The sequence below is a fragment of the Thunnus thynnus genome, chromosome 1 (genome assembly GCF_963924715.1).
Source record: "Thunnus thynnus chromosome 1, fThuThy2.1, whole genome shotgun sequence".
Lineage (NCBI taxonomy): Eukaryota > Metazoa > Chordata > Actinopteri > Scombriformes > Scombridae > Thunnus > Thunnus thynnus.
Window position 1 is genome coordinate 26182672 of NC_089517.1, and position 16392 is coordinate 26199063.

Below are 16392 nucleotides of genomic sequence, written 5' to 3' on the forward strand. Positions count from 1 at the left end.
TGTTTTACAAGCTTTTTTTGTTTTAGGGACAAATGTGATTTTTTTTTTAATTGAAACTTTATTATCATAAAACATTCAATTTCATCACAGTAAAAATGTTCACCATTGTGAATTGAAATTATAATCAAGTCTTGTAACAGGAAATACAAAATAGACGGACAAGGACAAAATGTCAATCAAAAAAATAAATAAAATTGCAGTAAAAAAGATATATTACACAAAAAAATAAAGGCAATTCTATATGTTTGCAATAAATATAAAAGTAATTATATAATGATTATAAGGGACTGATTGATTGACGTCACTTGGCCACGCCGCTCACCTCCAGCAACTCTGCCACGTCACACTGAAAGCGCCTTCCCGACGGGAGCAACCCTGGAAAACACCCACGCTGCTTATGCTGATGATGTAGTCCAGCCTTACGGAAAGGGGGAAGATAAACCGGTTGTCATAATACGTTATCTCAGTTTGAGAATTCAGCTGGACCGTCTATTCGTGTGTGGTGTTTTACCGGTAAGTAGTTTTGCTAGCCGGCTAGCTGCCTAGCACGGCAGGCTAAATATTTAATGTAACTGAAGTGACAAGTTAATTAGCCCTCTGACGCTAGCTGGGCTGCTTAAGTTTGTTTGAGTGACTGAAGGTAGCCTCATGTAGCTTTTGACATGAGACAAGAGGAAAGTGACGTGTTTGTATATGATGTTATATAGTTAACTTGGCTACTTAACGTTAGATGTGACGCCAACCGCTAACACGACGCTGAAGTTGGCTTCAGAGTCAGAGTTAAGGGGAACTTAAGGGAAACCTAAAAAATGATATTTAGCGGCTGATGCTCTGTTTTTTTCACCACCTTCACTCCTGTCAAAGTGATGTTCAGACGGAATGCGATGTGTCAATTCTCGCGAGCCTGGCTGTTCACACCGGAAGCGGTCAACAAGCGGTTCTGCTCTTTTCTAATCACAAATAGAGTTGATCTTTATCATTGGTCAATAATAACCTCATCAGTCTGACATTTGATTGGCCTAGACTAGCCTATAGCCACCCCACCCCCAAACCTCCCCTCTCTTTCTTTCCTTCTTTCTATCTATCTATCTATCTATCTATCTATCTATCTATCTATCTATCTATTTATTTATATAGGCTGGACAGCTAACACCATCATCAGTATTTTTGGATGAACTTCTGTCCCTCAGGCGTGTATTTTTAGCAGAACTCTATCACTTATAATAGATTATCAGTATGTTTTCTTGTCAGATTCACTTGCGGTGCACAGAGAAAAGAGAATGCTTGCTGCTACATTGGACAGATTAGAAAATTTACTCTATAAAGATATTGTGTAATTGTATTTAACAAGGTAAAAATAACATTTCTACCTTTTGTTTATAAGTGAGAAAGAGGAGCTCTACATGGCCATAACCAATGAAATGGAGAGACATGGAGTCATGCTGTGAATTTCCAGCTGCAAGATCAGTGAAATTGTCCTTTTTTGTGTTTTCACAAATAGAATAAAGAACAAGAACAAATCTGAAACTATGTTTTACTGACTTTCTGGAGTCTCCTTGATAATCTAGTCCAGAGTGGACAAGTCTAAGTATAGTGGTTTTTGATCTGGACCTGGTCTAATGTGGTCTGGATAGGGAAAAAAAACACTTTTTGTGTTTTTATAGGCAAAAGAAAGGTTTCACAAATCTAAACATGAGTCTAAACAGTGTTCAGGCTTTTGTTACAATGTCTTACACTTTTTCGCAGTGTAAGTGGCTAAAAAACGGAGAATCAGCCGCTAGACATCATTATTTATGTTTCCCTTAACCCCAAATCGGAAGCTAACGTCAGCGCTGTAACGTTAACTACTGTAGTTAGCCAAAATGTGGGCGGTGAAACATTGGTGAGTTGATTAATCAACATGAGCAGTTTAAAGTTACTCTGCCCTCTTGGCACATATCAAACCCTTTAACACTGTTATATTCTTATTTGCATGGCTCGGTAATCAGGAAATAATGACAGCAGTAAAGTATAATTATGTTATGCTGCTATGGAAACGACAAGACGTAAGACAGATTGAACTCTTGCAAGGTTCATGTGGTAAAAACTATCCTGTATTAAAGCCACCAACAGCAGCATTATGTTACCTTCTCACATTACATCTCCTGGTTGGGCCTGAAACATAGTGTGGAAAGAAAATCATGAATAAATGCTTAAGAATCGTATCACCTCAATATACTATGTATTGTAAGGAGGGTGTGCATAATAATTCATAAATGGGTGTGCCCATGCACGTCAACCGGTGAAGTATGGCAGTTAATTTGTATTAGGTCAAAGTTCTGTGTGACTTAGAACAAACATAATCAAGACTGAAGATATGACAGTATTAACTCTAGCTTTCAACATTTTACATTCACTCCTTTAAGGGTGTGTATGTACCTGTGAACTCACCCGTCTGTCTGTCTACGTGTTTCCCTGCAGAGATTGTGGAATGCTGCTGGACGAGACTCCACTTTTTGAGCCCTCTCTGCTTCAGGAGCTTGACTGGAGCAGCAACACTGTCTCCTTCTCTCCTGACATCTCTCCCTCCAGCCCAGGGGAAGGCCTGGTGCTAAGGCCGCTCCATATGGCAGATTTCAACAGGGGTGAGTTAGAGACAGGATGGACAACATATTACACTACATGTATTTTTGACAGAATGTGAAGATAAGAACATGACCACAAAAGCTTTCATGGGAAATCAAGAATTCACAAGAGAGAACATGGTGTTTTTGTGTTCCAGGATTCTTCAAGGTTTTATCTCAACTAACCCAGACAGGCGATGTCACACCAGAGCAGTACATAAGTAAGTTACATGGTTCTAATTTGATAAACGACAAAAGTGAGATTCTGATTATGGTCAGAACATTTACCAACTTGTTGCTCTGATAGGCATCAGACACTTCAGAGAAAGAACCCCAGAAAACAAACTTTAAATACAAACCAATATAATCAAAGATCAACAAAGATTAAAAAAAAAAAAACATATATGTTGTCCTTTGGCTTTCAGAGAAGTTTGAGCATATGAAGAAGACAGGAGACTACTACGTCCTGGTGGTGGAAGACACAAATCTGGGACAGATTGTTGCTACAGCCACGTTGATCACGGAGCACAAATTCATTCACTCCTGTGCTAAGGTATATTACATAACATCCCATGAATGCAACGTATGTAATGTAATTTATCTCTACATTTTTTTTTAAAGACCAATCCCATAAAAGAAGTTACTCATTAATATAGTGGTTATTAGGTGGCTGGGTAATTATTAGTTCACCACCATAAACTGAAAAAAAAGAGTTACATTTTTCATATTTTATTTCCTGAAATTGCATGGTAAATGTATATATTTATTGATACTGAAATTGACTGAAATGAATTATATTGCTCAATAGACTGAAATGAAGACCTCTTTATTCTGTTTTGTTTGCAGAGAGGCCGGGTGGAGGAGGTAGTAGTGAGTGACGTGTGCAGAGGGAAGCAGCTGGGCAAACTGTGAGTAGTCCTGTGTGAGCCTAAAACAAAGACATTTTGTCTTTGCTCATTTTTAATTCTCACAAGTGGTACCTTGTATAAGCTCTTAAAATCCCAAGGCAGACATGAAATTATTTGAAGGAGAGCCTTCTTGTGATTTGTGCTGATTTCTTCCTTTATCTCTCTTTTCTCTCCCCATAGGTTAGTTTCAACACTCACCCTTCTCAGCAAAAAACTGAATTGCTATAAAATCACACTGGAATGTGCACCCAAAAACGTGGCTTTCTACCAGAAGTTTGGCTACACCGCTTCAGACGAAACATACATGCAGTGTCGGTTCTTCGACTGAGGACAAAAGCAGTTTTAAACTCCAGATTTGGGGGCACGAACCACGCCTTTATAGACCCAATGACATCAGAACTCGCATTGACTAAGAACTGGAAGAGCTGGCCAAGGATGAGTTTGTGGTTTGGATTACATCTGTGAAAGAGTTACACTCATCCGGATTTCAGAGCACTTTAGTAAACATAAACATATGTTGAAGCCCTCCGCCCCTTTGGTAACCAAGGCTACCTCACCAAGGTGGAGCTCTGCCATCCTCTTCCCCGACCATTGGAAGAAACGAATGTCAGTTACTGTAAATGTAATGTCTTACTTTGTTACATTGTGAATTAGTCAACTGCTGTGTTCTGACAGAGAAAATAGAAATATCTGCAACTACCATGCAGCTGCAGCACATATAATTGCTTGAGAAATCGAGATGATACCAAATTAAGTTATATTTCCGAAGCATCTAAATCATTTACAATAGGTGACAGCTTCTCAAGTTCAAGTTTACTCCAGTAGCAAGTATACTTGAAGGGTTTAATGTAGATCACAGAGAAAATGATTCAAATTTATTCTTACAGATTATATTGATTGTCAAGGGCAAGTCACCAAAGAAAAGCAGCTTTTTTTTTTTCTTCAGAGGTGATCAGGACATTCATTTGGGTTTCATTTTTCTGATCTGTCCTTTCAATGGAAAGACTTTTCTTTCTCTTTCACAGTAGGGTCGCTGGATAATTATGATGAAGGTTCAAATACAAGGCATGAAACATTACTGTTAAGCCAAGACTGTTAAAATGTATATTTCTAGTGAACAAAAAGTTTATATTTTGTGAAGCAGGGGTAAGGAATTTTATGGAAGAAACTGGAAGTTTTATATCTGGTTGATATTTGAAATTTGGATGGAAACATTTCATGATGGGTAATGGGTATGAAATGATTTTTGTAAGTTAATTCTTATTTAAGTTTTTGTAGTTGGGTTTTTTAAATTATGCCGGTATTCAGGAGAACCTATTTAATGCAATTTATTTCCAAACAAGTAATAGTCAAATAAAATATACTATGATCTACAGTGGTTGTTTGCCTGTATTTCTATGTATAAAACAAACGAGTGGTGAAAATGTGCCAATAGGAAGCAACTATATGTGCATGTCTACTAGTCATAGATGTGGCAAAACATTTTCTATCCTGTGCAAAATGTATAATCTTTTTTTTGAAGTGTGATGAAGCCCAAGAATCTCAGGTGGCCCTCCAGCTCAACGGGAAGTGAAGTTTGAGAAGGCGAATAGGTCTCTACCTAGGAAAAAAACAGCCAAATCAGCACCATATTTTGCATTTCTAGAAGCTTTTTTGCACATTTGTTTCAAATGAATTCTTATAGTTTGCGGCCTGCGGGCTAAACACACTCTGTCCCCAAAACTCAAACAATATGTTAGTAGAGTACATGTCAGTAGCTGGTTTTTATTGTGAGTTACTGACATATACAGCAAGGTCTCCAGAAAGATTTGTTTAAAAGAAGCCATAGTTATGTATCTGTGACTGTAAAAAGTCTTATAAATAATAACAGCATGTTGACAAGAACAATAAGGTGAAACGCAGCATTACATTATAATGTAAACACACAGCTCGACAGGACTCAGTCAGACTTGTTTTTATTATGCATTGAGTTGTTATTTTTCCATTCCTTACTATCCAACATTAAGCTTGATATTAGTTCATAATCCTATTACTCCCAAAATAAAGGCATTAGCTACTTCTCTTCTCTTGTCCTCCACTGGGCGACGTCCTGGCTACTTTCCCTTTTGCCGACTGCCCCCTTCTGGTCGTCCACAAATTCAAGTATCGAAAGTGCATTATTGCAATACTGTCCCGCTGCAAATGCAAAATGCTTTAAATACTATAAAACTGCAAAAAATTCTCCCATCAGTGCATACAGCTCAAGAAAAAAAAAAAAAAACGTTATCAAATTTGCCCGTTACCCTTCAGAACTCCATGTCTCAGACATGAGTGGTCCTCCCCATCCCGCCCTCATCCCTTCCCCTTAGAAAAAGTTCAAATATTTACATTTTTAATCCCATTAAAAATGTAAAAAAAAAAAAAAAAAAAAAAGAAAAAAAGAAGAGTGCACTGCGCCACACGGCTAAATATCAGCAAAAGCTCATCCGTTCTGCGCTGCTGTGACCTGCATTGCTCCAAAGTCCTCGTCTTCCTCCAGGCTGCGTTTACGGCTTCCTGTGAAGAAATGTAGACGTGAACAAAGAACAATCACATCTGATGATCTAAAACTACAGAACGCTTTTAACCATTTTCAACAGGTGGTTTAATAACCCTGGAACATTTCATAGTCTCTGCTGCATGAAATTAACAACATTCAGGGAGAGAAAAATTAGTATCAAGGAAAGAATGAGCTGGTCCTTGAGGGTCTGAATGTTAGCGTCTGTGTCTTTCACTCAGAAGCACTCATCACACTGGGAGACACCATTGTTACTTCATCACTTCTATGGCAACATCCCTATCCAATGTCCAAACAACATGATGTCAGTCAACCCTTAAATCCAATTGTGGAATGAGTCTGGTTGAGAAATGTGAAGGCTCTGCGTGTCATTGTTTTTTGTGCTGCTCTACTGACAAAATGACATGATCTGAGGAGGTAGGCGTGACTGTGCAGGGCGGGACACATACCTGGCATCCCGGCTTGTAGGGAGAAGGACCTGCCCAACTGCATCGGTGACATCATTTTAATGGTCAATTTGGCTAGGTAGATCGCTTCATACTCCTAGGAAACAAATGGAAGAATTGAGTAGTTAAAATAAGTATGAATGTACAGTCAACAGCACACAGTATGTGTTTGGAGGCCGACAGTCTGATCTTTTGCATCAGCTTTATGCTTCAAACTCCACCTCAATATATTCTAAAAATTATACTGATTAAATGATGATGTAGCTCTTTGGTTATATCCAGGTTTATTGTGTTGCTGTCAACATGACAACAAAATGTTGCAAGACAAACAAACAAAGTCAGTGGTATCCTTAGTTGACCATGACAAAAAAAATCCCCAACATGTGGGCAACACATCCTGGCTAATAAGAGGATATCTCAGTATAAGTCAACCCTGGATATTGTGAATAAGATGCAGCATTTACATCCACCAGCTTTAAAATGAAATATTTATGTAATATCTGAAGTAAATAATGTGCCTTCACATGCACACAGACACAGGCTTGTTTGATTTACATTAGTCAAAAAGAGATGACAACTTATCCTATGTCCAAATAGCAAGTGGCTTGCTAAATGTGGCCAACAAAGACCCACACTGGAAGAAGACTATGACTACCAGCATACTAAAGATAGGAAAATAATTTCTCCAGTGTAACACCAGAAGCGGATCACTGAGAATGAAAATACATAAGATAACAGATCACCTGAGTGAGTCTGTTTCAGAACACATTCTACAGACACTACACCCTTAGTCCTCGCAGGCATGCATATGATCTGCTGCAATATTCTCAAAAGACTACATTCCACATGTGTTGGTTAAAAGCAGAGAAAAGTGAGAGTAACTAACTGTGGTGGTTGCACAGATGTAGCTGCAGCCTATTAGTGATACAGAGACATCCTGACATTTTAAGGTCAAAGAGCTCAAGTGGGATATTGTGTTGACTAACAGGTTGGTAGTGCATTTATTTTCAGTAATGGAAATGCTTTTCATGTTGATTAGTCACAATTCAAACCCTATTTTAAAGGCACAGTGTGTAGAATTTAGTAGCAACTAGTGGAACAGACTTGGCAGAAATGGAATATAATATTCATAAGTATGTTTTAATTAGTGTTGCAACACCATCTTTCTACAGTAGCCCAGAAGGGACAAACTAAATAAAAGTTTAAAGAGGGCCTTCAGCGTTTTTTGCAAGTTTCACAGCTACCATGGGTTCTCCTACACGCTTGGAAGGGGAGTGGTATTCAGTTGGTTGCCATCTGCAACCTCACTGCTAGAAGCCACTAAATCCTACACACTGGTCCTTTAACTAAGCAAGTCGAGTCTTACCTGTAGCTGATGCACAAAGCCAACATTAGGGTTGATGCAGAACCTCCTCTCCTGTACGTGGCTGAATGCATCCCTAGAGTGAACATAGCAGAAGATTACAGTCACTGACATACACAGCAAACAGTAACATGTACCATATATTATCAGTTCAGCTGTACGATAAGCAAGTTAAGCTGAGAATTTTACATAGCTTTGTACATTTCTGTCACAAGCTAAACTCAAGATGTATATGTAAAATCATACATGCTTGTCAGATACTGGTGCAAAAATGGAAAAAAAAGGAATGTGTATCTAAATCATTCATTCATTTAACAATCACACATTAGAAAAGTTATACTGGTTTTCTCCTGAGGTACAACAGAAAGCAATGGTTTGAGCTGAGGGGACAAAAACTCACCTGTATTTCATCCCAAATGTTTCCATAAGGTATGCAATCACTAAGGCAGCACTGAAAGAATAAATAATTAAATAGACACAGTTTTATATTCACACTGTAATTTGTGCTCTGCTGCTCTGGTCTCTGAATTTTCTCAGGGAAATTATAGATATAAAATCCAAGGACTGAAACAGTTGTTTACAATAATATAATATTCAGTACATAATGAGTTTCAGGGCATGAAGGTAATTATATTATGAAATAATGTAATATCAAAAAACAAACCTTACCTTCTTGATATCCCTGCATTACCATGAACCAGTACCTTTCCTAAAAGAGCAAACCAAAAGATTGTAGTTTGTAAGACTTTTTTATCTATCACAGTCTAAGCATAAAAAATGATAACTGCATGCATCCTCACCTCCTGTTGTTAGGCAGCTATCAATAAATTCTTTAGTCTGTTAGGAGGAAAATCCAACACAGTACATCAGGCACAATGGAAATGCCATACCTTGTGTTAAATGCAAAGCCTGCTAAGAAGGAAGTAAAAAGCCCACTTTGTAACTCACCGAAGGGAAAAATCTTATAATATTTTCCACTGGATTGTCAGCAATATCTAACACAAGGTATCTGCAAAAACATCAAGTTCAAAAGGTTAGCAAGAAAGCGCTACTTTACATAAAAGTCTCACTTTTTCAGACAAAATTTCAAACAAAAATTGCAATGATGCAACTTGCACATCATGTTAAATCCTCAAGTGACACAGATATGATGAGTTCTCACTTACCTAAATGTATGAGGGAAATTAGGTTTGATAAAATTGGCTTCAATGTCTTGGCGGACACACACAATATGCGTTATGCCCTGTCTCTCAAGAATTGGCAGCTAGACAAAGAGAAAGAAAAGAAGTATTATGAGCTTGAAATGTATGAAAAATGTATTTCTCTTAGCTTCTTTGTGTCACCATCGCCCAGTGCAAGTGATTAAATTCTGTAAACAAAGTTACCTTGCTTTTCATTGCAGCAGAGTAGGGACCTAAAAACAGTCCCGGCAATATCTCCTGAAAATAGAGATATACAACATCAGTAAAGTACAGGCAGAGATATTAGCTGATGTTCAAAAGAATCACCCTGACTAGAGATACAGCAATTAGCTGATTAATCGATGTTGCCAACTAATGAATTAATTACCAAAAATTGTGATAATTGATTGATCAATTTGAGTCATTTATTCAAATTCTCTGATTCCAGCTTCTCAAATGTGAACATTTTCTGTTTCTTTAGTCCTCTGTGACAGTAAACTAAATATCTTTGGGTTGTGGACTGTTGATCAGGACAAAACAAAACATTCGAGCATGTCATCTTGGGCTTTGGGAAAACGGTAATCAACATTTTTCATTTTATAACAACTAATCTAGAAAATAGTTGCAGCCCTAACACAAACCTATGCATTGTGATTAATTCAGGATGTGGCACTGTAGCAGCGCACAGTCAGACAATTTATACTAAAAACTATTAATATGTCAGTTTGTGTAATTTGTGTCTATAAGTATCAGGTTCTCAAATCTGTAAACAACCTTAATCTGTGAATTAGGTTAGCAATATGGTTGAAATGAACAAGAACTTAATATATTAATGAGAAACATGTAACAATACACAGTATATATATCACGATATAGTGAATGTATGTATGTAAAAATCATATGTACAATAATCACACTGATGTTTAATCCAATCAGCTGTGTTCCACTATTATGCTTTATATCAAATAAATAAAGTATGTCAGTTTTTCATTACTACAATCTGATTGGAATCATTAGTTTGGACAGCAGACATGAACATGACAGCATGATATGATTTTAACATCACAATATGATGCCAGTTGAAGTTGATAAGTTAAACTATTCTGAATTATGGCTCAGTCATTTTCCAAATAGGAAGCAGATCCTGTTTTTAGGCATACATATTCTGTTATACTCTTACAAATGATCAAATATTTGCTTTTAGTAGAATTACACTACTGTTGGTAGAGAATGTGAAATCTATACTTTTACCAGTGTTAATTTGGTGTGAAATGAGCCACTGCCAAATACAAGAAATGACAAGAATTGACATTCTGCCGTCAAGACTTTCAAAAACAACGAACAAGACTCTTCTTACAAACCTGCATTTCTCTTCTCATTGGATAAGCCCAGTCCTGTAAAAAGGGGATTTAAAGGCAAGGTTAGAAGCTGAAGGAGATTCTGCTAAGTTGCTTTGTTGATATGACAGCTGTTGGAGGTGGTTCAGCCACCTGACAGCCTTAGATATGAATACTAGTTTACTTTGTGTACATACATACGTGGCTAATGTTAGGAGGCTAGGCTACTCAAGTGTTGGCTTGAGAGCAGCAACGTTTATTAACCAAGAAAATATATCGACACAAACATTTAAAGAAGAAAATAAAGACATGAGAGTGTCACTGATTCACATTAATGGAGTATACCCCCAAGAAACACACAATTCCCTGCTGGGTGCATATTTTAGCTGGCTGGAGTGGAGGTTAGCTCAGTGGACATGTCGGCTAAAACGCAGGCTGCTGTGGACTCACCAGAAGGTCCTCCGTGGTCGCGGGCAGAGACGGGAACTGGAGTTTGATCTCCTCGTCCATGCTGCTGTGTGTTCGGGCACCGCCGGCCCGGCTCTGCGCGGGGTATCGATGTTTCTCACCGCGGGGTTAGCTGGACAATCGATGCGATCTGTTTTGAGGCTCCACATGCATGTCCGCCATGCTGTCCCCTGACAGATGTGTCACGTGACCCCCGCCGCAGACGAACGGACGCGGTGGAGCGCAACGGCGACGTCCCGCGGTCACTTTACGAAACGCATAGCAGTCCTTAAAGGACTGGTTCACAGTTTTTCAAGTCTGCCTTAAAACAACAGTCAGGTGTCCATATGATCACTGAAGGAGGTTTTCCTCGCTGTAATCATTCCTCCGGTTCAATCAAAAGGTCATTTTGTGCAAAAATGCATTTAAAAGTTTATTTGAAGCTTATATGAGGCTTCAGCAGTCTGAGTTAGTCATATCAAGGGGATATCTGCCACATTTACAGTCTTTTTAGCATCAAATTTCCTCTTTGTGTTTCTCTGTTGAGTTGCAGTGGATGTATAGTAACAAAAAGAGGGACTTAGGCACTAAAAAGACTGAAATGTTGAAAGATATCTACTTGATTTGACTAATCTGGACGTTGAAGCTTCATATACACAGAAAGAGGCTTGTGGATTTTGGCCCCCATCACTTACATTGTAAATACATTAAGAAGGGATCTTCTAATGGTCAGTATGAACAGGAGGAAAAACATGTTTCAGCGTTCATTTGGGTACCTGACTGTTGTTTTAAGACAAGCTTAAAAAGTTGTGAACCTGTCCTTTAAAACAATTTGTCAGGTGCACATATTAACATTGAAAGAGGATTTGCTTCCCATAATCATTTGTCTTGTTCAACTGACCATTAAAGTATCTCTTCCTAATGCACTTTCAATGTAAGTGATGAGGGGTGTTCTGACGAAAGTAAACAGGTCTACATAAAAAGGAAATAGCTTACACATAACAATATTTATTGCACTCTCTTTATTTCTGTTTTTGTGTTAACTTAGACCTTTTAAATCTCCTATATAAATGTTCCTGTATCTTGTTAGAAAAACTAAAACTCTACCATATAATTTCACATCAATACAAAAAAAATATTTAAACAAGCCTGGTCATCTGTACACATTGTACTCATAGTGCTAATTTGTGCAATGGCTACTTTCATTCACAAGCTCTAGCATATTCATATGTAACACTGCATGTGTGAGGTGTTAACCTGTCTCTGTCGTGTCCAGGAACTCTCTCTTCTTATCTCTGGACGTGCATGTCTGTGGTTCTGTGTAGGTCAAAACCTGTTTTAATCTCTTGAATCATTATTTTTCAACACAGCTTTTACCGAAAGGTTGTTTCCCATCATGTGTACTCATGCATAACTACAACTACAGGAACAGCATTAGTTAAAAGTACCAGACCCCAGTGCCAGAGATCAGGAAGCCCACAGGGTCTTAAATATCATCTGGTACAGACCTGAATTCTTGACCTTTACAGTGAGGGGATCTGTGGGCTCTATGCTGTGGGGGGCATTTTGCTGGCATGGTTTGGGTCCACTTGTCCCCTTACAGGGAAGGGTCACTACAAATCAATACAAAGTTGTTCGGAGTGATCACCTTTATCCCATGATGAAACATTTCTATCCTGATGGCCTCTTCCAGGATGACAATGTCCTAATTCACAGGGCATGAGGGATCAATGAATGGTCTGATGTGTATGAAAATGATATGAATCATATACTGTGGCCTTGCAGTCACCAGATCTCAACCCAGTTGAACACCTGTGGGAGATTTTGGACCAATGTGTTGGACAGCGCTCTCCACCACTGTCATCAAAACACCAAATGAGGGAATATCTTTTTGAAGAATGTTATTCCTCAGCCGTGGCATTGATTCTACAACTCTCTGAACTCTACTGGAGGGATGAACACCATTCTTTGCACAGATTCTTCGCACAGATTTGCAGAATGAAAGTGGCTTTAGTGAACTCCTTTTACTACTGACAACAGTTGGCATACAGGAGTCACTGCCCTGACAAAGGGAATGCTCCTGGTTGCTCAGCACAGCAGGATAAATCTAGACTTGGACACAGTTTCTTGTGAATCGGAGGGAGTTAGTGGATGCCTGCTGGTCTACTGGTGGCTACTGAGCAACTACCTGTAAGCTCAGACTTTGACAGCTTTGACTTTAACAACAAATTTCCATCAAGTCAAAGCACAATGTCACACTGGAAGACAATCAATCACTGAATCTACCAACTTTATAACATCCACAAAAGCACAGTTACTACACTGTATGGTTGGTATAAAATTATTTTAGTTCTGAAAAGTAATGTCAGAGCTCTGCCATGTTGTCGGATAGGCTACACTCACCTGTACCAAAGTCAGTTATTTTGACCTTTAATAGTTGCCATACATGGTTCACCAGGAGTTCATAAACTCTTCAAGAGTTGCAGAGCTGTAGCCAACTGAAGTCATAAATAAACACATATTTTATAAGGTCAACTGTACTGACTAAACTAATTGTAGGAAGTTATGATAAGGTCTTTCTGGGTGGTCAAAATAACATTAACTCCTGAAAAAAATGCAATACACAAGAAGACCACTACAATCCAACGCTTCAAAAGTTACCAAATCCCCATCTCACTTACAGTTGTTGTCACACCTTTAACTGTGAAAACTGTTACTTTGATACAACTGAGGCAACATTTTCCAAGCATTTTTGAGGAATTGGGTGAACTTCTGCATATTTTGTGTTGGAAAAACTCACTGATATGTATTTAACTGTATGTGAAAAAGTGAGTACAGTCTCCTAGAAACAGTCAAGAAATTGAGTGTAGCCAGTGTCAAAAAAGTCAGCATAAAACCACATAAATAAATAAATAAAATACAAAGTGTTATCACTGTAATACTCCATATAACAGGTCAAAACCTTTAAAAAATCCTGTTGTTGCAAACTTCGGCCAGCCCTGGAGGCTACATGAACAAACAATAGTATTAGGACTTGCTTTTCTCCTCCTTTACTTAAAATGATAACTTCTCAAATTCACCTGAAACTGTTTGAGCTGTAATCTGATCCAAAATAAGCAAGTGGACAACACCAATACCCATGGAACAACTTTAGCAACAAAGATGTCAGTTTGAAAGAGAAGGAGGGGTAACTTTGCCAAAGGAGCACCTTTACACAACACAGAACCACTCTAAGTCAGTCCATAAAACCAGACTAACATTTACAGGAATCACACTCATAAGGGTTACAAACATCTAACAGTTTTGTCTCACAAATAACAAACAGCTTTTCCTGAGTGTCAGGCCAAGAGCTGTCTAGACCAGTAACTCGTTTTTGAGGGTCATGAACCTGGAAGTTAGTTCTGGTCGCATTGTGGCCAGTTCAACAGTCTTTGAAAGACTTCAAAGGTTTTGGCCAGTTTTGAAGGATACTTCAGGTTTAGAGCGTATGTCAGGCCAAGAAGAAGGCAGCATGCTCTGGCCACGTTGCCCACATCAGTAAACACTGGGATGATGATGCCCACTGCATCTGGCTCATGGCAAACATAAATCTTCATGCTGAGCATTTTAAGGTCCTGTTACACACTGACCTCTGCTGTTTCCTGTACAACATACAGACAAAACACAATAATGAAGACAAACGGTCTCATTTGTTGTTGAAACATTCAGATAAATTAGATTTTATGTTATCTTTTTCAGGTAATACTTCAGTTTCATTGAAGCAAAACATCACACCTGTAGAGCCCAGTTTAAAAATTTAAATAATTCAATAAGAATTCTTCATTTGAGATTTTGTCCAGATCTTGTGATTTTTAAAAGGCCTTGCAGCTACTGCACATGATGTGTGCACGTACATCTATTCAAAGGCATCAACATTGTTCATGTGTAGATGGTGTTTCATGCTGTGTGCCGTTTCAGCTTTGTCTCCAGTCTACTACAAAAAATACTGAATGCACTACTTTGATCTTTTAGCCTTCTACCACCATTTATTGCACAAACAAATAACATACAGCAGTGATTCCAAGGGAGGAACTCCATAATTACAATTAGACTTAGCTGTTAAAAGGAGTATTTCAAATGTTTTGGAAGTGTACTGGGTATTCATTTTATAGCAAAGATTTGAATGAGAAGACCAATATCAATTTTGTGGTATCCTTGATTATGACATGATTTATAGAAGATGCCTAAGTTGCCTAAATTAAAACAAGTCAACCAAGTGAAATACAACACACTGTTAATCAGAAATGTGCGGATGACATGTTATGATTTCAGGGGGAATTATGTGCTATAACTGTTTCTTGGCCAAAGATACAGGAGTTTAAGAACTGCATCAGTATTAAACAGATAAAAGCTTTGTCAACTGTAAAGCATGCAAAGATATTCCAGTAGAGCCCAAGAATAAAAATATGGACCTGGAAATGTGCATGATATGTCTGTCCCCTTTACCACATAGACATGAGATACCTCATTCCGAGAATACATTTCCCAAGGGGTCAAACTATTTCTTGTACAATTACTTGATAGTTCTTTTAACGGTTCTTATTAACTTTTACAGAGGAGCTATAGAAAGCATCCTGACTGGAAACATCACAAATTGGCATGAGATGAGCACGGCCCAAGACAGGAATAACAGTTTCAGGTGAAACTTACCAGTCTGTCTACAGATCGACAAGTTAAAAAAATCTATTTTGTTGGAGGGTTGGGGGTTTGGACAGATGTGACATTAAGTCCCTTTGGTTTTAATTATATCATCACTTTGCCATACAGTTACTGTTAGCTGCAGCAGCTCCCTCCAACACCTTATGTGTTGAAGTCAACCTTATGTCTGTGCGTTAACAGTTGGCAACTATCACTCTTCTCACGCAGCCCAAACAAATATCATGCCAAATAAGTGGAGGCACAAAGCCACTGCTTACTGTAGGTATGAAGGCTTCCACCGCACATAACACACAGAAGTCCAGGCTTTTCTCCACATTTCACGTTTTGCATGGCTTTAGTTCACAAAATCTATGTTGTCTTTTTCACTTTCCTTTACAATTTCGCATCTATTACAGATTTTAATGTCCATAAAAATACAACTTTTAATGTGATGAAGGCGGAGTGTTTAACGGGTAAGATTTATGAGTCTTACTATTCATGTCAGTAAAATCCGGGTTTTGCAGAAACGTCAGCACTGATGTTGTGTTTGTTGCCCACTGTTGTATGTAGGATTATTTCCTTTGAGTGTATTAAATAGCTGTAGGCTGCCCATCACAGCAGAAACGATGTGCGTCTTCAAATTGAGAAAGAAGCGCTCTGTGCAATTTTATGCACCAGACACAGCAGCGGTAACTTCATTAATTTTTCATAATCATTAATTATGCCGACATAGCAACAGGATCAGTCAGGATAACTGTATTTTATTACACGCCAGAGAGGTAAAATGTTACACAGATTTCAAGTTTATCCAGTCAAATCGTTTGGAATAAAATAGCCAAATGAGTCCTGAGCTCCATCAGAGCTGTTGGAACTTTTCATTTGACTGTTTCCTCT

General features: G+C 38.3%; 2 protein-coding genes across 2 annotated transcripts; one reads left to right on the plus strand and one right to left on the minus strand.

Moving 5' to 3' along the window:
* The first annotated feature begins 302 nt into the window (after positions 1-302).
* On the plus strand, positions 303-4886 carry gnpnat1 (glucosamine-phosphate N-acetyltransferase 1). The gene is made up of 6 exons (XM_067593335.1): positions 303-513; positions 2461-2624; positions 2762-2824; positions 3029-3156; positions 3450-3511; positions 3692-4886. The coding sequence occupies exons 2-6, from the start codon at positions 2471-2473 to the stop codon at positions 3837-3839; spliced, it is 555 nt and encodes a 184-aa protein (XP_067449436.1). The 5' UTR covers positions 303-513; positions 2461-2470; the 3' UTR covers positions 3840-4886.
* Positions 4887-5449: 563 nt separating this feature from the next.
* Positions 5450-11036, minus strand: styx (serine/threonine/tyrosine interacting protein). The gene is made up of 11 exons (XM_067593321.1): positions 10825-11036; positions 10399-10431; positions 9242-9295; positions 9023-9120; positions 8805-8865; positions 8657-8693; positions 8526-8565; positions 8257-8307; positions 7860-7932; positions 6497-6590; positions 5450-6046 (listed from the first exon to the last, which is right to left on the minus strand). The coding sequence occupies exons 1-11, from the start codon at positions 10882-10884 to the stop codon at positions 5973-5975; spliced, it is 675 nt and encodes a 224-aa protein (XP_067449422.1). The 5' UTR covers positions 10885-11036; the 3' UTR covers positions 5450-5972.
* Positions 11037-16392: the final 5356 nt, after the last annotated feature.